The sequence below is a fragment of the Mastigoproctus giganteus genome, chromosome 9, assembly GCF_048544385.1.
Source record: "Mastigoproctus giganteus isolate SK-2022 chromosome 9, ASM4854438v1, whole genome shotgun sequence".
Lineage (NCBI taxonomy): Eukaryota > Metazoa > Arthropoda > Arachnida > Uropygi > Thelyphonidae > Mastigoproctus > Mastigoproctus giganteus.
The window spans coordinates 133756017-133782104 of record NC_143583.1 but is presented as its reverse complement, the minus strand read 5'-3'; the positions used below and the strand labels follow the sequence as shown (position 1 = coordinate 133782104).

At 35.5% G+C, this 26088-nt stretch overlaps 1 protein-coding gene across 1 annotated transcript in view; it reads left to right on the top strand.

Moving 5' to 3' along the window:
- The window catches only part of LOC150080750 (uncharacterized), a 229425-nt gene extending 218049 nt beyond the window's left edge, over window positions 1-11376 (top strand). Inside the window, exons 6-7 of the mRNA XM_090381082.1 lie at window positions 4486-4593; window positions 6148-11376. Of these exons, the coding sequence (XP_090237208.1) occupies window positions 4486-4593; window positions 6148-6165 (126 nt within the window). The 3' untranslated portion in view covers window positions 6166-11376. The remainder of the gene's footprint in view (window positions 1-4485; window positions 4594-6147) is intronic.
- Window positions 11377-26088: the final 14712 nt, after the last annotated feature.

Sequence of the window (26088 nt, the reverse complement as noted above, 5' to 3'; positions counted from 1 at the left end):
GGTCTTCCTAACAAAGGATTTATGGAAAAAAAGCAAGGTCGTACAATGGTAATCAATAGAACCTAAAGAATAATTTTTAACAGGAGCTTTTTGGTGTGAAATCAAAGCGCATAATAAGAAATAAAATTGACCATGCAGCCTAAGAGCACGTTAAAATTTTACCACCTTACCCGCCTCGTACGTCCGTGAATAATAAAGCTATAATGGAAAAGGACTGTAAGAGGAGGATCATTCCGATTTCAATTGCACTCCGGAACTTTTTTATGTCACAGATTCGCTTCGGTAATGCACTTTCCTAGCTGCTAAAGGTTACCGAGATATTATTGGTCGTTCTGTAGCTAGTTTTTGAACTGGTTTGTTACGGAAACGTGGGTTATAAAACTATTTATGGTATCATTAATTAGGAGCAGTGAAGAAATTTCTTGAATATTTCGGTGCGAAGTCGTTATGAAATGGTTTCGCCCAAGTAAGAAATCTTGTAGAGGCTTCTGCAGTTGGCGAAATCAGTCTGGGTGAGATATATCTTCTGACAGAACTACCGTTCCGAGAATTTACAGCACTGAAAATGTTTCAATGCAGGCCTTAAAGAACTCATTCTTTTGACATACCGCTCACTCTTTTAGAAATTAATTAATTTTAAGCACAAAAAGTACTGTTAATATATTACCCACACTCGTTGAACTTCTCTGGAACATGTAAATTTTCAATTTTGAAATATTATAAAGTCAGAAGCATTGTGTAACTTTAAATGGTTTGGTTAAAAACACAGATTTCTACTGTCTGTATCTTATTTATTTCAATTTTAGGCTGTTTATTGTTGAATGTTTTTTGTCCTAGGGTCTTTTTGCATATTCAGGGTGAAATTTTTGAATTTATCTTAGCATCGGACTGAGTATTATTGTTTAGATTTTAAGATTTCTAAATTTAAATTTTGTTTAGCAATTTTTTTTCCCAGTTGGACAGAAAAACAGGAAATTATAACGCCGTGAAGGTTTTATTATTATTACTTTTTAAATTAGAATTATTAACAGTCCTTGGCTCAGTGTAAAAGCGCCATTGTACTTCTGCAACGAACGTAAACCGATTTTATTATAAAAATTAATAATGAATAGTTGTAGGGTGAAGAGACGTAATGCAAACTTAACTTACAGTCAGTGCGGGTACTGAAGAGTGAACATTGATTACAACTATTGTATTTTTATTATTTTCTTCAAATAAAATCCTTCACGTTCACTTCAGAACTACACCGATGGCATTTTAGACTAAGTCGAGGATGGGGAAAAACTTTCCCATAGGGGAAAAAAAAACATTTAATTAGGCAAAAGTTTAATTTATAAATCGCAAATTATAAAAAGTAACACTAAGTCTTTTAACATAAAATTCAAAAATTTCACACTAAATATGACAAAAAAAAAGTTCAGACAGCAAATAGCCTAAAGCTAAAATAAGCAATAGTAGCCGCGGTGCTTTTTAATTGAAACACCATCTATTAACGAATTATTACTTTATTAACGAATAATAGGCAAGCTATTTTCCGAAATCTCATTGATTTTATATTATTTATTTTCGTTTTTAATTTAACAGTTACCCGCAGAAACTGATATAAAATATAAAATATAAACTACTGAGCAAACCCTAACAGTATTTCAAAATCATCCATAAACTGTATCTAAAAGACAGTTTCGTATTATGTCTGCTAGATGGCAGCACACAGCGACTGCATATTTATTGTGATACAATTGTTAGAAATAATGCGAAAAGTAGAGAAATTAATTAAATATTTTATTATTACGTTAATTTAAAGGTTCTTAATCCATTTCAAGAATGTTCATATGATAATTTAAACTCAGTACTTATTTATTTTAACATTTAATAATTTGCTCTCCATAACTCTTTATCAAATTTGTTGTTTTCTCTCAAAAGAATATATCTGTTTATCGAAAAAATAACTTCCACTTATCTACTTTTTATTTGTAACAGTCATTTTAAATTATTTCTAAAGAAACTCGATTGTTTCAAGCTTCCGCCTACTTTGCGCAACACAGATGTCGCTAGTGTCCTTCCGCAAGGTCCTTTTGTCTTCAACTATTTTTTAACCTATTTGAACTTTTTAGAATCAGTTTTAAACGGACATTTTGTTTAAAGCAATTAATCTATTTAAAATTAATTCCACAAAGCTTGTTCGGGTGTAATTAGTGCACTCGAAGTAAGAGAGTAAGAAACAAGGCATATGTTAAATTATGTACAACTAACTTGACAGCAAACAAAGTTTCTTCATTCTTTGTCTTAATTTATGAAAGTCCTCCGGTGTAGCTAGCAGTGCTATAATATTTATCACTTATGTCATCGTGCGCTTGTTAATGAAGTCTCTTCATTAGAAAACCAATTATACGTATTAAGCATAAGATACTGACTAAAGTGTGATAAATTAGGATTTAACACGGAATTAAAGTTCCATTATTTACTGTAATTCTTATTAAGGTTAACTGAAAGGTACCTGATCCTCTAGTGAAGGCAAAAAAGCCATTTATTTAATGAAAGTGTTATAATGTTGCGTGTTACTAACTTTATTATTCATTGTACTACGTTTCTCTTTTGATGTGCCAAAATATTCAAACAATTCATTACATAACCTTCTCACTTATATTTTTATTTGTTTGTTACTGTCCCAACTGATACAGGAATTATTTAATCTAGGTAATAAGTATGACACACAATGCCATAGATCACCTTACATGCCCTCAGTTTCAGTATAACATTATGCCTTTCCATTTATGCTTAAATCACGTTGAAAGAGTTATTCGTTCGGACCACGGAGTGCCTTTTTTGCTTTGTCCAGACGTCTTCTTTTATTTGTCAATCCATAGATAACGATAATAAGCGCTTGACACAATCTGCACCGATGTCGCAATCCCCTTTGCCCTTAGGGATACTCACGCTGCAACAGCAACCATACCTTTCATGAATTCACTGATATTGACGATTTTTTTTAATTCGAATTCTATAATACTTTGCTAAGGCAGTATGTATTATTTAACAGTAAACTGACTTGCTTTCATAACAGATTAGTGAAATATTCGCAAATATTCTGGAATACATTATCAGTCTTGACTAAAATCGGTTCGAATCTTTTTAATTATCTTTTACATTTCCGACAAAGTCATTACTAATAGGCATCTTAAAATTTATCAAATATTTCAAGTAGTTTTTCAAATGTGAATAAAAGTGCTTCTCCCATTCACTTAGAAACGTTTCTCGACATTATACGCCACTTCTAAAGCACCTGGCATCAGCTATAAAGACATTAACAACACAAAACCAAAAGATGGAAAGAATAAAACCAAAAGATGAAATGATTAAAATCAAAAGATGGAAAGATTGAAACCAAAAGATGAAATGATTAAAATCAAAAGATGGAAAGATTAAAACCAAAAGACCATAAATACTAAAAACTGACGATGAAAAGATCAATGAATATTGAGATAAAGTGTATTTTGAGATATTCGGTTTTAGATATGTATTTTTTCATATCAGATTAATGTAACTGTCTATACACAATTGTGATTTCTTGATTTATTGCATGCGCCGTAGTATAACAACTGAAGGAAAATACAGGCAGGTCTATTAAAGTGAAAAAGGAATCCAGATGTAGAACTATCGTAAGTACGAACATGGAAGCTCAAATTAATGTTTACTCTCTTTTATCATTTTATTCGTTATATCTTCATTTTATATTGGGCTAGCAATGGCCTCTTCGCATATGCCGATTAAGAGTCCAGTATGCTCCAAATACGACCTTGCTATGCCATAAAGATGCCAATTTTCTTTCTGGTTAATGGATTTTCAAACTGTGGAATGTGTAACCTGAATGTATGCATTATGTGATCAAACTTTAGCGATTTTAGCATCGTAAAGGAGTATTCAGGTATATAAAACCACACGTTTTTCTATATTTTATATTTTAGCTATATTTCTGTCATATTGCATGCCGCCTTCAGTTACATTATTTCTTTAATATATTACTTTCGTTATGATCACATCAGACAACTTCTAAGTAGATTACTGAGCTGCTCCCTAGTATCGAATATTTGTTGAATCGAAATTCGAATTTTGAAGAACTGGTAAATCGACAAATTCGCTTCGCTGGAGCTGAGCAATATTGGTAATTCATAACATGGAAAAAGACGATCTTATCTTTAAATAATCCATGGCTTTCTTAAATTTTCTTTCTGGAGCTCCACACTTTCAAAAAAAAAAAAAAGCAAACGAACTTTGAAAAACAAATATTGCGAATAAAGGTTATCCGTACCGTAATCTTTGCGATTTAACTAAGATGCTCAATGCTGCAGGCCAAAAAGACCATGGCTGAATTCTTAACCCAGAGAGTTATTATAAATTGCATTCTGTCGATGAACATTGATTTGCTTATTTTTATGTTGTACGCCATTATTCTGGGGACTTAGTGTTTTTATGTTTTTCATGTAGGACGTTCGCCTGGCTATGAACGCTATGAATTCACTCCAGGGTTATGTTCTTTTTTCTTCTGACCGGGGTAGTATCCGTATTGAATATGCTAAGAACAAAATGGGGGAGGTAAGTAAAATCAGCCTAGTAATATTATTACAAAAATAATTTTTTTTATTTTGAAAAATGCCATAAAATTAATATATAATTTTTTCTAAAATATAAGGGGATACTTCAAAATACACAGTTAGAAATTTAGACAACTACTTGATGTCCCCTAAAACAAGCAGATAATTGATGTAATTCTTTAATAAAATTATTAAAATAGGAGTTCGGATATTTCAGATTTTGAGTTCTCTGACTCTCTTGATATTTTCATTATTTTATTATAATAACTGACCTTTGTTTTAGACATTTTCAGTAGCATAACTTTTCGTAAGGGGTTTCTTTAAATTGGCGGTTATTTCAAACTAGAAATAATAGTTTCGATCGTATTCAATGAAATGTGATATTAAAGATTAATTAGTGAAGTTGTTTTTAATATGCATAAATAATAATCGTTTTGATCTCTTAAATCGGCAAAATTTTATAATTCTGTATATCTACACTTAATCGTGTTATTATAGTTTCTCATGTTGTGAATTACCAAATATTCTTCAGCTGCTATGGATTCATTAATATATTAAAACAAGGGACTGACTTTTAAATAATAATACCTGTAAATTCTATTATTTAAAATACACGAAACAGTTTTCTATATTTGAATAAAAAACGTCGTATAAACTTGAATGAAAATTATTGCTCAAGAATCGATAGCTTTGATTGTGACAGACCTATTGAGAAATCAAAGCAGTTGATAAATAAAATGCATTTATTAATTTTAATATGAATAGATTGAGGTTCTCTTAATTATTGTTGATGGAGAAATATTGACATCAAAACGTCTATTTTTCATAACACCGATATTTCAACCATAATCCTTGAACAAAAATAATGTATGACCTGTACATCTGAGTTCTATATTTCGGCCTATTCAGCAGACAGTAAAATTTATTATTGTGATTAAAAACTAATTTAGTGTTTAGTAGATTTTTAGAAATATAAATTGTTAAAATAGAAATGAACAGACAATTTTCCGAAATCGATTTAATATCAGATAAATTTTAACAATAATATACTAAAAATATATAATTGTTTATAAATTTTTGTACTTAAAGGGACCTGAAATTCTTCAATAGGTATTGTACAAAATTAGATGAAAATCATTTAAGTTCTGTCCACATAAATACATCTATAATGTGTACCACTGAAAGTCACAGATATATGTCGAAAACAATTTAAATTTAAAAAGAAAACACAAAAGCAATTTTGTCGAACAATACTAGCAATGAACCTTGCAGTGCATTAAATTAAAGGATTCGTGTCTGTACTCCTCTATGCAAATTATTGTATTAATCGAATTCGTTGGCTTTGCAGATAAGCAGCGAATTTCCTGTAGCATTCATTGCAAACTTTGCAGAGATTTCTGGTTAATAAAAAAACAGTTGTCGAACTAATTAATCAAAATATCAAAACTATTTTCATTATCGGTGTAAATTGGAATGGAGAGAATTTTAATTATATTGTTTAATCATTAACTGTAAAGTTATATAATAATTTATCGCTTCTTTTTCTCTATTCCAGCAGGTATCAAAGGAATGAGTGATATTATACGAGCAAGCCAATAACAGCTATGTAAAGGAATACCCAATTTGTGGAATTATCCAAAAAAATAATTTCTTTCATTTGTTTCCACCTTTAAATAAAAATGAGAGTTAGAGAAGGAGACAGAGAGAGAGAGAGAGAGAGAGAGAGAGAGAGAGAGAGAGAGCAAGCAAGAATTCAGACTGTGTTTCCAGAACTATAGGTGTTGCGTAGTCGCCTAAATATCCCCAAAAAAAAAAACGCTCTTGGACCATAACAGCAGATATAAGCGATATATTCCAGCTTTTTTGTCAAATACTACATTCTACCTCTTCTCTTTACCCGGAACTTGGAGAAAGCTAAGACGGTGTTTTGTATTTGTAGATCAAAACGTTGTTTTATACATCTCAATCCTTTCCTTTGTCATAATGTTTATGCTTGTAAATATTGCCTCAATGTGAACGACTTTCAGAATTACTGAATGTCGGCGATTTCCGAGAAGGTTTTGGGAGCGATCATATCAGGACCAATAACTTGTAAGTATTTTTCCTCTACATATCACAGCTCTCGAGCTGCTGCCTCTGCGTGGACCACCTATGTAATATCTTGAGCCTTAATATTATTCTATTTTGAAAAAAAAAAAAAAAAAAAAAATGATAATAATGAATAAATAAATCATCGTGGAATTAGTTTTTGTCGTAAATGTTTGTTGCGATAGATGGCGTTACGATACTATGCATGTCACGAGATAAAATCCCACATTGATGAAGTTTCGATTTTATATTTGGAACGTTTGTTTCAAAAAAAAAAAAGAAAGAAAAGAAAACAGATAGCATATGGAGAAGTAAGAATAATTAAAATGACACTTTATATCTATTTATTTTATTATAGCTAATTTGCACGCTTTTATTCAAATAAATTATAATCATTAAAAATTAATTGATAATATTTTCGTGTTTTATTAAGGACCAGTCAGTTTTTCACCTGTAGCTTCTCATAGGAGTGGCCTGGATATGGGAAAAGCATACCAAAGAAACCTCGTGAGGTACAGAAATGATGAAGGAAACAACACCGACACAACAACGGAAACAAAACGGTACAGAGGGACTTTATTCAAAAATGGCAACATAGCACTGGCTGCCATGATACAGATGCATCACTGCCAAAGAGACCACAATCAGTTCAGTCAATCCAGTACATTGAGAAATTGGATAAGCTCAGAAAAATAATCAAATGAGTAATCCTGGTAATGTATCACATTTGCTTCTACACGACAACATACCACTTCACTACAGCCACTCCACTACAGCATCCGAGCAACGGTTATGATTGAAATGCAAAGGTTAAAACAATGATCACTGAATTATGACTTCCTCATTCGTAATGTACTTTGCCACTTAACTCTCTCAGTATAAAAAGCAGAACAAACTTCATACTGTAAGATATGAATCTTAGAAATATGGAGAGTTAAGAGTTTATGGGAATTTTTTGTGATTCGGGAATGAATTATTCTTCGATATGGCAAATCCTTGATATAGAAAGGGAATTTTTGACATTTAAGAGATGCATATGTGGCAAGAATACTGGATTTAGAAATAAGTGGTTATAGATGTGTAAATTGAATAGCACTCGTAATGGAAGAGAAAGTAAATGCAATTTACAGTTACTGTAATTGCAGATGTGTGGAAAAGGGGTGAACTGTGAGTAAACAAAGGCAGCTGCCCGTTTTAGGGAAGGAGTGATCATTTGCGAACAGGCGCTAAAGGGTTACTGGAAACAGAACAACCGGACAGTGAAATGCGGGTGATTAAGAAACGCTTGATCTATGCGGCATTTGGACATGAGTCCCATGGGCTGGCGTTGGTGTCGGAAAAGACCGAGTCACTGTGGCGACTTTTTGGTAAGTTGACAACATTTCGCAAATGTGAAAAGAGTAAAGTGGCTACCCTTGGAGACGATCGATGATATGAAAGATTTGTGCTGTCCTGAGAACTAAACAAGAAAATTACAGGAAAAAAGCTTGGTTTGCACACCGGGCAAAAAGGTTATGGTAATTTTTTTTAACAAATATAAAAGAGGCATAGTTAGAAGAATTCTCGGGATTGGTAGAGTCCTGTGAGAGGAGGTTCTAACGAGGGAGAAAAAGTTGAAATTCGTGAGTTGCAGGAAAAAGTGGAAGTAGATTTTTTTTGGTGGTCGTAGTTCGCAAATCGTGGTAGCAAGATGAAGAAGAAAAAATGGGTGAGAGAAAGGGGTAGTGAGGCGTAGAGGACGGGAGTAACTGCGGACTGAAAGAGATGATGTTTTTTTTGGAGGTATCGAAAAGTGCGAAACATGCGCGTTGAAAGTTGTGCAGATATTTGAGCCAAGAAGATAAAGAAAGCCTTGTCCGGCATCGGAAGGCTGTGATCAGGTGATTGGCGTCCCTGTAAACGTAATCGCAAGCTATACCTTCGAAGTTTTGTCGTGTAAGAGTCTACATTTGTGTCTAGGGTCCGGACGTTGAGAAATGGCCAGTTGTGCAGATACGTGAGCCATGAGTTCTGGAAAATTATCTGAAACAGATTCAGAAGAAAGTAGATGAAGGAAACCAAAAAGGAAAGTCCTAGACGATAGCCTGGAGAGCCTAAGATGAAAGCCTGAAACTTCCCTGGAGAAGAAGAGAAGATAGAAGTAGGTGAGCGATATATTAAGTATATTAAGTTAACAAGAAGGACTATTAGAAAAAATAAAGGACTAATTAATGAGAGGGGGTAGCACTAGAAAGTAAAGTGAAAGATAAATTATCTCTGAGGTAGATATACAGAGTTTATTATGTTAAAAAGGGATTAGTGTATAATTCAAGGGAAACGAAGGAATGAATATGGTGTTTTAATATATGAAAATAATGTACAAATAGCTAAAATATGTTAGAAGGGAAGTAAAAGGGTTTAAGGAAAGATTATGAATATGCTTTAAATGATAATTAATTTATAGGAGAAAATCTGAATTTGTTGGAAAAATACAGGACCATGATCAGGAAATGCTGCGAGCCAGGCCACAATGTGTATGCGTCTGCAATTCTGCCCAAACTCGATAGGGGGGATTATATGTTAAAAGCTTTGTAGATTAACTCAAATCAAGACTTGAAGGACTCTGCAAGACTTTAGGGAGGAAATTTCTATCAGCTTGGCCCACTATTATAGGTAGAAGGAATTTGTTTTGTAGAGACGGGATACACTTAAACAAAGGTGGGACAAAAGTTTTTGCCAAGTATTATTGAGGATACCTTAAAGGTACAGGGAGACTGCTAGTTAAGGGGGGGGTGGGAAATACTGTTACGCGTTTATCTGATAATATTGGTCAAAGTAACTCTTGCACATACCTTAAGAGTTCTTATCTGTTTCCCCGACTGAACATATTATCTAGATGTTCTGGGGCCAGAAACGTTTCAAGTGAGCGGGTAGCTAATGCCAGGGAAGAGAGCCTAAAAAACTTCAAGGGTTGTTAAATATACAAGATTTTGATTTGATTTAGATTTTATTGGCGCATCAGCATCTATGGCTATGATGCGCCAAGACCAAAAATATACAAGAACAGGAAGTCTTAATTGTTTATTTAGTAATGTTAGAAGTGTCGTCAATAAAATGAGCGAATTCGAACTGCTGGTTAAAAGAAGTAACGCGGACATAATAGGGCTTACGGAGACGTGGTGCCACCCGGAAATTGGGGATGTTGAGTTTCAGTACGGCTTGTATAATGTATTTAGGAAGGATAGGGTAGAGAGAAGGGGTGGTGGGGTAATGCTTCTTATCAGAAGCAGTCTGAGTGCGACGATAGCTCTCCCGGATTCAGACTTTTCACGTGCTAGTGTAGAATCTGTATGGTGTGAAATAGTTAGAAACAAAGGTATAATGCGAGGAGTAATCTACAGACCAGGTGATTGTGAAGATTATGACAAAAGCCTCTACATGCAAATGGAATGGGCAAGTAAGCGTCAATGTCTTATTATGGGTGATTTCGATTTGCCTCTAATTGATTGGAGTAAATGGGAAGGAAACTCGACATGGGGAACAAAATTTTTAAATCAACTAGATGACTGTTATTTGTATCAACATGTCAGGGAAAGTACTAGAGAAAAGAATATCCTAGACCTCATCATCACACATGAATCAGATGACATAACAGGGCTGACAGTAGAGGAACCAGTAGCAGGAAGTGATCACGGAGTTCTACGATGGATGATGATGAGAAGTAGCAGTAGTAAAAGGCAAAGGAATGGGTTTTAATTTCAGAAAAGGAAATTACGATGCCTTAAGGTACTACATGGCCTCTATTAACTGGGTAGATATCGTGCAGAAAATGAATACATTTGAACTGTAGTACGCTTTTAAAACATTAATCACAGATGCCTTGAATGCGCATATACCATTAAAAAAATACTCCACGAGGAGGGTTCCAAGTTGGATGAACAGTGAAGTTGCCACATTACTTGAGCAGAAAAAGGTGGCATGGAAAGGTTACAGAGCAATAAAAAGTACTGAAGCCTATAACAGCTACAAGGTGATGTGTAATAGAGCCACAGAAAAGGTTCGACAGGCAAAGGCAGTTTATGAGAAATCACTAGCAAACAGAGCAAAGAGGGGGGATAAAGAATTCTTCACATATATAAATGCCAAGAAGAGCAGGACAAACCAGATCGGACCTTTACGTAAGGGAAAGGGGATAGTAATAAATACACCAGCTGCCGTTGCAGATGAACTCAACAGTTATTTTGCATCGATATTTACAAAAGAAAAACCTTTTGTAGTAATGGGAAATTGTGGGAGCGAAGTTGAAAAATATGTAATTAATGATATTGAAATTTCGCAAGATTATTTAATGAAAAAACTTTCGTGGAGTTGATGGAATATACCCATCTTAAGGGAGGCGGCAAGTGAGTGCATTGAACCATTGAGGCTAATTATTAATTATTTTTTATATATTTTTTATCATTGTTTTATTCGGATTTTTTTTTTTTGGCTGGTGCAGCATTAGCTATATGCTTTCTTGCACCATGCGGCCATTACTACACTGAAGATTTGTCTACAAGTATATTGTAACGGTGTGGTGAGAACTAGTGTTGAATGAACTCTCTGGAAACAGTATCGTATCCAGGGAGTTAATTAGGAAATAAGACAAGAAGAAAGAATCATGTTTTGTTATAAAATTGTCAAATCGGATTAACTAGTGAAGGAAACCTGGAATAAGAATAATATATGCAAGGTATCTGTGAGTCAACTTTGTATATTATGATCATATGCTATTTAGTTGAATTGTATATTATGTTGTATATATGTATGTAATAAATTTCATGTTTTATTTTCACTTTGAGTCCTGTTATTCTAAGTAACACACGCCTTGCTTGCCTAGTTAAGAGTTTGCTCTCCCACAATTTGGCGAGAGAATCCTGGACACTAATTAAGGGGAAACAAAAGAAATTACCCTCGTGATCCTCAGAATCTTCTGTGATATATACAGAGTATAGCAGTCAGGTGGCAAAAGGTGGGGTCTTGATAGGTGTGAGGGCATCTAAGAAAATCTAAATAAGATTTCCAAAGAAAAGTTAAAAAATAATAAAAGTAAGAAATAATAAAATATAAGTAATAAAAATAATTCCCTCCCCCACAGTACACTACAACAGTTGGCATTTGCATCTGGTCGTACAAGTCAAATTGATAAAGTAGTACTTATGGGACATAGTTTCAAAAGGGCCCGATTGTGGGAGCTCGTGCGTTGGGTGCTTTCATATTAGAAAACGGGCCAGCACGTTTTGAAATTTCTCACGGCCCACTGTGGTTAAGTTGTACAAAGAATGGTGTCGAATTGGTCAAACCGCCTCCCGCCGATAGACCTCTAAAGGATTACGCAAAGTGGATGTTCGTGGCAGTACGTTGTACCGGCTGAATGACAGGTCACTGTGTGCGACAGCTGCCTTTGCAATAAAATATGGTGAATTCAGGAACAGTTTCCCAAATGATGATGATGCGCCGCACATTCAGACGTATGGGTTCCACTGCAGACGACCAAAGATGTAGCAACTAGAACCCCTGGTGCATATGGACCACGTACACCCTGCCATGTTACATTTTTTCCCAGGCAGAATCGGGATCTTCCGAGACGATAGTGCGCTGTGTCATCGGGCCCGCACTGTGAACGAGTGGTTCAAGGAAAGGAACGCAGTAAAGCTATGACCTGTCTTGCATGGTCTCCAAATTCGCCTGTTTTGGAACGGGAAGTCAGGCGTAAGGACACACAACCGTCATCTATTCTTGCACGGTGGAAATCTTTGCAGGCAGCATGGCTGCGGATCCCCACGGTTTTCATCAGATATCTAGTGAAGTCAATTTCTAGGCGAATAGCGGCTGTTATCCGTGCGAACGTTTTCCCAACTCGGTATTGGGTAGGTGGTGAAAATTCGGTGATCATTCAGTGTATATAACTACCTTTTTGAAAATAATTTCATGTACATTCAAATAACGTGCCCATTGTGGTACAAATTTGTTTATACTTTATTGTAGATAATCTAATAACTTATCTTTCTCTTCAGTGGGAAATAATCTTAAACTCTTTTCCATAAAAATAGGTTCTTATTGATCTCTTCACGAGTTTCTATATGACGCCATGTTTTCACACCGTTCGGATGAAGCTTGGGTCCAACGAAATCCAGAATGGAAGAATTTTTATGGTGCTTTATTAACACTGTGGCCGAGTTATTTGGGTTAGAGCAAGATTGCGTTCTTCTGTACTTCGAATTTAACTTCATGAAAACTGATCATACAAAGTATTACAATAAACAAGTTATACCCAACACAATAGAACTATTTAATAATTGGCGACCGTTCCAGATTCCAGGTTGAACCTGTCATCAGGCCTGATCGGGAAAGATTGAAAGCTGGGGCTAACTGTACAGAGTAGAAGACAGGGCTTCTAGCCTGTAGAGTTAGTCCCAGTTTTAAATATTACCCCTGATTAGGCAGGTCTATTGCGTGGGAGTTTAAGTTAATTATTATAATATTTTGTACATAATAAAATTCATTTGATAATCAACAGTTCACCTTGTTTAATTACTGCTATAACCTGGAGCGAGGGGTGCTAGGGGTTTCAGGGACTGATGGCAATCATAGTGAAACAGGTGAGTATATGGGATGTGTTAGGGTAACTAAGAATAAGAATATGTGCATGTATCCTTGCATGTATACCAATGCTAGAAGTATAGTAAATAAATTTGATGAATTTGAAGTGTTGGTTAAGACATCAAAGGCGGATATCGTTGGGATATCAGAGACATGGTGTCACACAGATATTAGGAATGCAGAATTGGCATTTTGGGGAGCAAAATGTGTACAGAAAGGATAGACAGGATAGGAAGGGAGGAGGGATTATGCCGTTAGTTAAGAAACACAAAATCTAAGGAAGTGCATCCAGTTGACACGGGTGGACAGTGCAATGTTGAGTCTCTTTGGTGTGACATAAACACTGAGAAAGGGAAAATAAGAGTAGAAGTGTGTTATAGGCCTAATGACTCCAATGAGTACAATGAATAATTGTACAGAGAAATAGAGTGGGCTTGTAAATCAGAATGTCTTGTAATGGGGGATTTTAACTTCCCAGATATTGACTGGAACTTGTGGGTTGGGCATGCGCACACTAGTAAAACTTTTGTGGATTTATTGGATGATTGTTTTCAGCAGCAGCATGTTCAAGAGGCAACCAGAGAGGGTAATACTCTTGATCTGGTTATCAGCAGTGATCATTCGTGTATTAAGAATTTGCAGATAAAGGAACCACTAGGTGGCAGTGATCACAATGTACTGGGGATTTAACATTAGCATTAGCATTAGTAGAGGCATTTGATGCAAGAAAGCAAGCTTATGCAGCATTAGCCAGCCAAAAAAAAAAAAAAAAAAAACCGCTCTCATTTCACCCCTCCTTTTGTTCCAAATACTTGTCCAGCTCAGTCTTAAATTTATTTAGGCTATCAACTTCCACAACAAAGGATGGAAGCCTGTTCCACCAACCAACCATCAGCAGCGATCATTCGTGTATTAAGAATTTGCAGATAAAGGAACCACTAGGTGGCAGTGATCACAATGCACTGATGTGGGATTTACTTAAAGATATAATTACCATCAGGGGTAAAGGAAAGGGTTTCTGCTTCCGTAAAGGTGACTACAGTGGTCTCAGACAGTTTTTAAATTCTGTACAATGGGACCAACTGATGTCACCAATAGCAAATTCTAAGTGGGAAGCATTCAAGGAATTAATCGTGGAAGCTATTAGGCTTTTCATACCTATTAAGAAATATTGTTCAATGTTTAGGCCTAAATGGTTGTCAGATGAACTAATGAGACTCGTGACATAGAAGAAAAATACCTGGGATATATATAAATTATCAGACCACACAGAAGCCTATGGCAGATATAAGTTAATCTGTAATCAGGTCACAAAGGAGGTTCGGCAGGCAAAGGCAGATTACGAGAAATCCTTGGCAAAAGATGCTAAGAAAAACAGCAAGGATTTCTTTACTTATATAAACTTTAAAAGGAAGGGGATAAATCAGATTGGTTTATCAAATTGATTGAGCATGGGTTTGTTAACGGAAAGTCTTGTCTGACAAATTTGACTGGATATTATGATGTGGTTACAAAGGAACTGGATGCAAAAAATAATTTTGATATCATATATTTGGATTTCAGGAAAGCTTTTGACACTGTTGCGCATGGAAGGCTATTGTACAAATTGGGGCAGAATGGTATTAAGGGTAAGTTGCTACAACGGATAAAAGAAATATATCAATGGGCGCTGTTCTTCGTGGACTAATGTTTTTAGTGGAATCCCACAGGGTTCGTTGTTGGGTCCATTATTGTTTTGTTTATTTATCAATGATATTGATGAAGGTATATCAGGCTTAGTGTCGAAGTTTGCAGATGATACAAAGGTTGGCAGGGTTGTTAATGACAGTAATAGCAGTGTATTACTGCAACAGGATCTAAAAATTTAGGAAGATGGGCTGAGAAGTGGCAAGTGAAGTTTAACATTGACAAATGCAAAGTACAGCATATGGGTAGAAGTAACCCAGAGTAACGTACCAACTGTGTGGTACTACATTTATGGTGGTAGAAAATGAAAAAGTCCTGGGAGTATTGTGCAATCAGATATGAAGTTTTCTGAGCAATGCAGACAGCTGCCAGAGCAGATCATGGGGTTTTGTCAATGATATACAGGCATTTTTCTAGCAGGGAAAAGGAGGTGATTGTCCCTCTGTATAAGGCAATGGTCAGTCAGGCTACGCCTTGAGTACTGCGTACAGGTGTGGAGGCCTCATTTTAGGAAGGATATAGATTTGCTTGAGCGTGTACAGAGAAGGGCAACAAGATTTGTGAGGGGAATGAAGGGATTCTCTTACCAAGAGAGGCTTAAGTTTTGCAAATCGCAGCAGCTGGAGACTAAGCATCTGCGAGGTGATCTGATTGAGGTATATAAGGCCTTGAAGGGGTTGAGCCGCTGAATTCTGATGGGATTCTTCCAGTTTATTCAGATTACGAACCTAAGGGGGCATAAATTCAAATTGAGGAAAGACAGCTGTAGAATAGATGTGCGGAAACTTGCCTTTAGCCAGCGGGTGGTTAATTGCTGGAACAAACTTCCATCTGTCATTGTGGTTAAATAAATTTAAGGAGGAACTGGACAGACATTTAGAGGGAACGGTTGTGTGAATTTGTTTTTTTTTTGGCTGATGCTACATAAGCTCATACGCTTGCTTACTTGCATCACATGCCACGATTACTACTACTATTACTATTACATGGAATCTTGATGAACAACCACGTAATGTCCTGTCAACACGGTCATTCAAAAGCTGTAAAAGAATATTTTCATTTTTAATTAACCAGAGAGAGAGACTATGAACTTCTTCAGCAGAAATCCTCTATTCTACTTGTTAGTTATTTTTGTAACGTGGGGCAACATTCCATTCTTTAATTATTTATTTGTACCTACCTGACTTAATTTTGGTCTGCATGCTAGTTGCGATTATTATTAAATTCACATTTTTTAGTTTATCGCAGTCAGATTATTTATTCTACTCACAAAGTGTGCGCATCAAATTTTCTCTTAGATACTGTCCAACTTAATAATGACAGAAAAAATCTAGTGAAAAACTTGCAATAAGTAAACATTCATGTTAGTTTGAATTCGCAAATTAGCGCAATCTTTTTATATTTTATTTTATCTGCGTTTTTACCGGGGGACTGAGTTTCTCTTTGGCGGTGTCTTCAGTCGTATAGATTCATTACTGATTTAAAATTAAGTGCATCTTTCAAGTGGAATGAACAAAATCGGCACAGATTTGAGTCGTAAGCATCTTTAGAAATCTATAAATAAAAAGAGAGAGAGAATAAAAAGACAGAATGAAAGAAAAACAAATGCTCCAGCATTCCATCTGACGTTCAAGAACATGAAAGCTTTATACGATTCAGAAGGTACTCAATTTTTAATTTCTTTCTCTGTGGGGGGATGGGAAAGATATTTGCACAAACCTTTTTGGAATGATCGCTGTTTAAATACTTAACTAGTTCGTAAAATAAACATCATTCCAACAGATGCCTGCTTAATTCTGTTTAGCAGCGTCCAATGAGATATTTGGAGCCACCACATGTTCTAAATATGAAAGATACGTGTATGTGAACGCAGAAGTCATCTTGAAAAGTCACACGAGCGTAATTACTGAATTTAAATACCCACACATCTAATTTTCTGCATCCGCGAAAGCAGTATAGCATCCGAACTTCATTTTCTGCACATACATCAAAGCTCTTCTCTCAGATGACAACTTGTTTACAAAGTTTTATTAAAATATCTTCTATTATGTATTAAAGTAAAAAAAAAAAACTTAAATAATATTTAAGAAATTTCTAGAATATTCTAGAAAGAAGTAGAAGACTGCTATTTGGTATAACATTGTAGAAGATACTTGAACGTTGTAGATGATTCTAGAAAGTGGGAGTATTGTTTCGATATTATAGAAATTGTTGATGATTCTAGAGTGTTTTATAATAATATAAATTGAGGTGTAAGGAGTGTAACTTATAAAAGGGAACACCCGTCATTCTGAATGTATGTTTGGTCTAAGTTTTGTGTGTTTCGTGATAAACATGGGAAGAAATAAGGAACTTGACCGCTCTTTCAACTTACTTGAAGATGTTTGGGTTAAACCTTAACCCTTCAAAATCTGCAATAATGATTTATTCATTGAAACAGCAACCAACAGTAATTCAACCATCAGTTTTGGGTACTCTCATCCCAGTGGTTACCTGCCATAAGGATCTCGGTGTCTATTTTGATCCGAAGCTGAAATTTAATGTTCACACAGAATACCTCCGGAAGCGATTAACACCCTGCGCTGGAGAGCGAAGCACTTATTTCATTCCAACGATGCCGCGACCACTACCAGATATCTTCAAGCCACTGTTTATGCGGTTATTTTATACGCTGATGAAATTTGGGCATCTGCGTCGCACTCACTTCAAAAACCGGTGTTCTCGTGTGAATACTGGACCCTGAAATGGGCCACAAATAAGCATCGCCGACCCCCTCAGTTGAGAACAACTGACATGGCTGAGCAGCTAAATATACCCAGGCTCCCGAGGTTAATTGACACCAGGCGTTTAATGACTACATTAAAAATGTGCATAGTAGTGATAAACGCCACAAACATCTGGGATTTCTGTCAGTGGCACAATCCTCTGCTATTCTTGAGGTCAGACCCCACAGTAACCTTCAAATACAACCGATTGAAACTGTGTAGTTGGTTCCTACCTGCCCAGGCACTCCCCAAAATTCAGGCACTGCTCCGTCTCTTGGAGTCAACCTACAGAAAATGGCTACCGACTACAAATACCGTCACATTCTCCTCGAGTGGATTGCATCTGTTGAACTGGGATAAATTCCTCCAAACTGGGTTACAACGGTTAGTTCCTCTGTATATTTCACTATTATTATAATTTCATTTTTGCATGTTTAATTTTGTGTAACTCATAATTTCAAATGTAACTGTAATTTTAGCCAATTTAATCACATATATAATGTAAAACTCCTGGCCATGTTGCCGTGATGAGAATTATTGTTCCTAGTACATGTACCATACTTAGCAGCAAAATATAAGTTTATTAACTGAGTATTAAAAGAAAGAAGTGCTATTTATTAAACAAATTTATTGCATGCGAAGTGCTGGAAAAACAGGTGTTTCATTTAAAGGAATATAAACTACAATTCGACGATTCAAGGAGGCCGGCAGTTTAAAGGACAACCCACGATCAGGACGATCTCAAGTAACAACGGAAGCACAAGATAAGACCACAGCGCTGATTTCTAAACGCTGTCGACCACTTACTGACCGGAAATCCGAGCTGAGTTCAAGAGGAGTTGGCTTGGGCTAAGAGCCATCAACATTAAACAATTGAGGAGTGGAAAAATGTTCTGTGGACGGATGAATCGAAATTTAAATTTTTTTGGATCCAGGCGTAGAGTTAATGTGAGTCGATCGATCAATGAAAGAAAAAATGGTGGTACTTTATTTAGTGCCTACAGTCCAGCAGGGTGGTGCTTGACTGTAGCAAGTGTTATTCCATCATAATCTAGTGTTGCGTCTGTTTTTATGGAGTGGTGATATCTTCAGAATTAAAGGAATTTTAAAAAAATAAAACTAGAAAACATTTTTGAACATAATGCAATGTCCTCTGGACTTCACTTTGTGGAAGACATTTTATATTGTAACAAGACAATGACCCGAGGGACTTTCTAGCAACTAAATAAAGGAGGGGTATTGCAAATTATGATGGGGATCACCACAATCGCCTGACTTCTACCCAATAGAGCTATTATGGGATCATTTTTAGATCGTCAAGTACGCGAAGTTTGCCTATCTTATAAATAAATAAGTAAATTAGACTATTATAAACACTATCATAAGATTAAACGTCAGAATGCCAAGTCTGTGTAAGACAATGATAAATTGTTTTTGATGAAAAATCAGCGCAATTGTTAATATTAATCATTTAAGGTTTTTAAATAAATGTTCAGTAGTAGTAGTAGTAGTAGTAGTGGTAGTAGCAGTGGCATGTGATGCAAGAAAGCAAGTGTATGAGCTTATGCAGCATCAGCCAAAAAAAAAAAAAAAAAATCACACCATTCCCTCCAAATGCCTGTCCAGTTCCTCCTTAAATTTATTCAACCTATCAACTTCCACAACAACAGATGGAAGTTTGTTCCAGCAATTAACCACCCGCTGGTTAAAGGCAAATTTCCGCACATCTATTCTACATCTGTCTTTTCTTAATTTGAATTTATGCCCCCTTAGGTTCGTAATCTGAATAAGTGGAAGGATCCCATCAGAATCCGGCCTCTTATTTACAGCGCTCATCTCGCCGCTTGTTGAGTCCAGGCATGATACACTATGCTATGCTGATGATATGAAACTCCTCACACTGATTTCTCCACATGATGATCTTATCGTGATAACAGCATCAATTAACAATATACTCCTGGAATTTGCAAACTACCTCAACCAGTTTGGACTAAAAATAAATCCAGAAAAGTCTGAATTTATGATATTCTCGTTAAAGAAAACGCCTTCCTATATTCAGCCAACACTATGCAATTCCTCTGTTCCCATCGTCAAGAAACATACTGATTTGGGGGTTGTTTTTGATCCTAAGCTCTGCTTTGGTAACCACATGGAAAAGCTGCTCACCCAGGCAGCTCGACTCCGATGGATGGCCAAACAGCATTTGCATTATATTAATGAAGTAACGACCACCAGAAGATATATAAAAAGCACGGTATACTCTCCGCTTCTATATGCTGCAGAAGTATGGGCATCTGCCGCCCCTAGCACAATTCGACCACTCTTTTCTACTCAGTTTTGGCTCTTAAAATGGGTCATAAACAAACATAAACTTCCTCCACAGTTAGGGACAACTGAAATCGCCAGTTTGATAAAAATTCACAGGCTTCCCACGCTGATTAGGGTGAAATGCCTTACCACAACTGTAAAAATGATCACTGGAAAGATCTCGGCACCATCATTCTGGGACCTGTGCTCTTGGAGAGTCCCTCGGCCTTCCCTCAGAGCGACTCCAACTCTATGCCCACATCTCAGCCGTCTCCACCTATCCGATAGGTTTCTGCCATATCAGCTACTTTCATGTGCCCAGTCTTTGGATGCTGACCTTAATAAGTTTTCTAGTGATAAGGAGTATAGACGCCGCATCCTTAAATTGTACTTCACTGTCCCTGATTCTGCTCCTTGAAGCTCGCCTTAATGCCGCAATCCAGCAATGCGACATGAAGATGGCTTACCAACCAACCTTGCAGTTTTCCACCTATATATTCTTTGTACATTGTGATGTTTATAATTCTGTTATACTTTCAGTGTTGAGCTCTATTTACTTTTGATTCGTTTATATATGTATTTTATATTTAATTTATTAATTTCCTTTCTTACATATTGTAATATCACTGTTAACCCCTGGCCTTGTGGCCGTGAAGGGCTTATTGCAATGTATCCATTGTATTATTATTATTATTATTATTATTATTATTATTATTATTGCAATAAAGATTTCTAAAATTCAGCGTGCTCAACTCATTCAAGGCCTTATATACCTCAATCAGATCACCGCGCAGGTGCCTAGTCTCCAGCCACTGCAATTTGCAGAACTTAAGCCTCTCTTGGTAAGAGGATCCCTTCATTCCCCTCACCAATCTTGTTGCCCTTCTCTGTACACGCTCAAGTAAATCTACATCCTTCCTAAAATGAGGCCTCCAGACCTGTACGCAGTACTCAAGGCGTGGCCTGACCATTGCCTTATACAGAGGGATAATCACCTCCTTTTCCCTGCTAGCAAAATTCCTATATATCATTGACAAAACCCCATGAGCTGCCCTGGCAGCCTGTCTGCATTGCTCAGAAAACTTCATATCTTATTGCACAATTACTCCCAGGTCTTTTTCATTTTCTACCACCTTAAGTGTAGTACCACACAGTTGGTACGTTTCTCTGGGGTTACTTCTACCCATATGCAGTACTTTGCATTTATCAAAGTTAAACTTCAAGTTGCCACTTCTCAGCCCATCTGCCCAAATTATCTAGATCCTGTTGCAGTAGAACACTGCCATTACTGTCCTTAACAACCCTGCCAACCTTTGTATCATCTGCAAACTTCGACATTAAGCCTGATATACCTTCATCAATATCATTGATAAATATACAAAACAACAGTGGACCTAACACCGAACCCTGTGGGACTCCACTAATAACATTAGTCCAAGAAGAGCAGCACCTAGGGTGGATGGGATCTATCCAGTTATATTGTTGTATTAATAACAATCTGACAATATTGTCAGACAGTGCTTAATAACAATGTTAAAATACTTTGTAGTTTGTTTTTTTTATATTTAACTTTATATTGTCATAGCTAATTTCAAAAACTTTTCATAATTTCATAACTTTTAGGCGAAGGTGTATATAATTTCACGAATTTTATAGCTGATATCTAATATTAAAAATGCATTGGAAAACATTTTAGGAATTCAAAGCGCCCTGTAGACCTAGAGAAGTAACAACCTGTTCGAGGATTTTGTTTTTATTAAAGAGGCTTTGATTAAGTTTTAGAAGCGGTCTCCTAAGTACTTTCTTCTTCTTCTTCTTCTTAAAATTGGTTTATTTCTCTCTCTCTTATATCCATTGCCAAGGGAGTATTTTTACAAACTGAGGTCTGAAACCTTCAGGTTGTATATTTTAACTTCAGATATAGTTTACACCTGGATCTGTGAGTGTGAATCCTTCTTTTCAATATGGTTTGTTTGTGTAAAATTTTTTCAGGATCCATATTGAGGAAAATGAATATAATTGTGGTATTTGCTGGAAAGAATCTTCATGAGATCGGAAAAAGAAAATGTCCTAAGACTCTCATAGTCATAACACACACATTGAAAACCGCAGGAGCTCCAAGTCGCAGTCACATTAGGGAATATAGTCTCCTTATCCTACTATCCCTAACTAACAAACTAGATATGCAGTTATTATCACAATAGTGAAGTGGATGGCTTCGCTGCGCTTACTCTGACACATTGTGGATCACGCTCGAGTTATGGTTGTCGTAATTAACCAAAATATCATGATGTACTCTGTTCATGGATTTTTGGCCTCATGAACAGAGTAGTCGCCGGAAGAGGTTTCTGTGTTTATTTTTATCGTTTTTAACCCACCAGAAACTGGTTTTTCATTCTTAAAAACAAGCATACTGACCAGTTAAATACAGGCAACTACGTTAGCACAATTATTAGCAAAGTAATTGAAATTTTAACATTGTTTTATGGAGGAGAAATTGAGTGATTAATTGGATGCTATTTGTGTTCTTCTGTTTTATCCCCACGATATAGTTCCTTGTGAAATAAAGACATTAATAAATTGCTTACAACGAAATAAAAACGTGGTTTTCAATCAGGAAAAAATCGTTGCAAAGATATCGCTTCAACACTTACATCAGCCATGAAAATGAAGTAAGTAAATGTGGTATTGAGATAGCGAAACAACAGCAACAAAAAAGAGTTATGCAGTCAGTGGGATATCAAATATCGATATGTAACACTACAACAAGGGGCCAGATTGCGCAGAAGAGAAAGATGAACTGCATAAATACGCTAATGCGTTTTCATAGGAAGTCTTTTCTTGGTCTTCATTAGGACAGTCTGCGCATATGCGGAATATAATCGTTAAAATGCCCATTTTGGATGGAGTTTCGCTGTTAAGCACTAAAAGCAACGCCAAGTCTTATTAATTAATTGAAGATGTAAAATCGTTAGGGAAATTATATTTTGCGGTTAGCATGTTTTGAAAGATACGTCCTTCTAATATGGAAAAAGAGAGAAAGAACGAATGATCGTAGGAACTGTAAACTTTGTATGGACTGTAAACGTATACCTGAGTGTACTGAATTGTATACCAGATAGCCTTGCTATTTAGGTAAATTATAAACAACTAGAGACACTGCTGAATACAGATCCTGTATAGCATTTTGTATTCTTCATAATCGATAATCAACTTTGTGCTAAACACAAAACTCTGGAAATGTGAAATAGATTTTTCCCTCGTTCGCATTTTTAATAAACGATGGCCCTTATGACAGGACGCCATTGATTGTTAAAAACCTTAAAGAACGTGTTATTTTGTTCTCTATAATTTATCAGAAAATCTTAGAGCAAAAATAAGGGACATGTTCTGATTTGTGATAACCCACTTAACTGCCAATCTTCTTCTTGTTCAATTCGTTGATGTTAAAAAGACTATTTGGACTTGACCCGAAGACTCCAAATATATATCAAAATATATATAATGGGAGCCCTCATATGGAAGCAAAGTGTACACAAACCATACCCCCAAATAAGTTAAAAGGCAACTGCGGGAACAGCCAATTATCCAGAGTAACTGTAAACAGAGAAAACAGCATCTTCTGTTACGGATAATATACAAAATCAATCAATCTTCTTCGTTATTTTGCAGCCTTTCAGTTACCGACGACATCCACATCGCTTCAAACTTAATATTGTTCTCAATCAAATAAGAAAACTTTGATAGTTCTTTGCACAAAGTGTAAGTAGATTATAGACAAACAGCTTTAAACAAATAAACCAAAATGTTTCGGATTAAATAAGAACTTCTTTGTGCTACAAAAAGAGTTTTATTCAACAAAGAATATAAATATTTAGCAGCTGTTATATAGAGGGGAAAAAAACAATTCAAACAAAGAATACGAACCTACCTAAAGGATACAGTATGTTGCCACTTATGTACAGTTTTAGTAAGAAAAACTGTACTAAAACTGTGGCTAAAGCAGCTGAGTCCATGCACCACCTGACAGGTGTTAACAACAGGTATAATTGTGTATGTAGCGCTTTCGTGGTGCACATTGGGTTCCTTTTATACAAGTGGAACAGAATTTGGATACTACATTACTTTCAACAAATTATATCCCTTCATGTCCATAGCGTATCCGTCTGCAAATGGTTCCTTCCTACAGGATATCCCACAGAACTGGTTCCAGGAACATGAAAGTGAATTCGTCATTCTGAGGTGGGCTCATCAGTCTCCAGATCTCAGCTCAATTGTGCACTTGTGGGATGAGGTGAAATTAGCTTTTTGGTGTAAAGATCGGAACCATCCAATTTACCACATGGCTGCCGCTTTCGTTATGGGTGGAAAGTTCAAATTCTTTAAACTAACTGACAATGATGAATGGCAAATTTAATTTTTATTTTGTTTTCGTATTTTAACAGTTACAGAATACTTCTTTTATGTTTTATAAAAGACTGAAATCTATTACAAAATAAATCTTTATTTATTTTGTTTTTTTTTTTAACATGACAATTTTATGATGAAGATTTTTTTGCGCAAATATTTATTAAAAACCCATACTTGCAGCAAATGATACCCACGAAATAACTTTAATATTCTTCTCGTCGGATAGCGCATCTGAGGATATTTAAATTTACAACAGAGTAAGTTTTTCAACTCAGTTTTTGATCATCTTGTACGCAACTGGTGCTATTTCTTAACAAATCTCTTGAACTCAAGAGATTTTTTGTTTAAATGAAATTCATCACATTTAAAATACTTCATTTTCTATAATATCTCTAAAACTATAATCACTAGAGGAAAACCATTTCAATAAATGCTTTGGAACTGCTAATTTTCATCAAGATAACAGGATTAAAATAAAGTATGTTCACCATTTCGTGAAATAACCCTTAAGATAGATATACTGCTCATCATAAATCTTTCTGTCATAATATTCTCTTGAGAATCACCATTATGCAACCACTAATTCTATTTATTTGCAAATATTTCGCAAATACCAACTATTCGTAAAGTAATCTGCTTTAGGTCTAATATTTGTTTAGTTAATTTTGTGCTGTCAATGATTTAAATGTGATCTACATAAGCAGTAGCAAACAAACAGTTGAAATAAAATGTTCTAATCATTTACTTTCTCGCTTTTCGAGATATAATCTTGAGAAAGAGAATTACACTATTCAATGCATTGAAAAAGAGTTCAGATTGAGTTCATGCTCTGGACAAACATAGCTTTTGCTTCTGATCCTTCCAATTACTATTGGTTGTCCTGAGTAAGTTCGGAATGTCCATAGACTCTTCACAATTAAATATTTAAACGTTAAGACTCAGCATTCCAACACCCTTAGCATATATTTACCATTCTTTGGATATTGACGTTTTAGATAAATAAAAGCTTGAATCAAAGGCGAAAAGAAATCTTCTGCAATGAAGAGGCCTGAAAAATTACTGTTACTGGATGAACATTATAAATAAAGCGAGCTCTCCCTTACCTTGTTTCTAATTTTCAATTCAAACCGGAATTAAAAACGCGACTTTTCGTATTAAAAATAAAACACATTGCAGCATACACACATCGTAATAATTCCATACCAGAACACCTTTTCTTCTGACTATCAACTTCTTCGAGAGACCTGTGTATTTTATCTAAGTAAATAGTGACCAAGAGAAACTAATTCTGTTTTTTATCATAAAATTGTCGCTAAGAAATGTGTTAAAAAGAGATTTGTAAATTAGCATAGTTGAACTAAATATTTCTTTAAACATCAATTATTTTGTAGCCGGTTTCTTGCAGAACATTGCATCAAGAGAAGAGACACTAAAAATAGTCGCGCTAACTTTTCACACTATGTTTTATTCATGGGTTTCAAGACGTTTTAGCACGTTGAACAACTCCAGTTTTTTGTTCTTTCTATTAGTTTTTTTCCTTCCTAAGTAGAAATATTTCTTATAGATATGCTAATAATCAGTCAGTAGAGAACAGAAATGTGTTGAACTTTTAAACATGA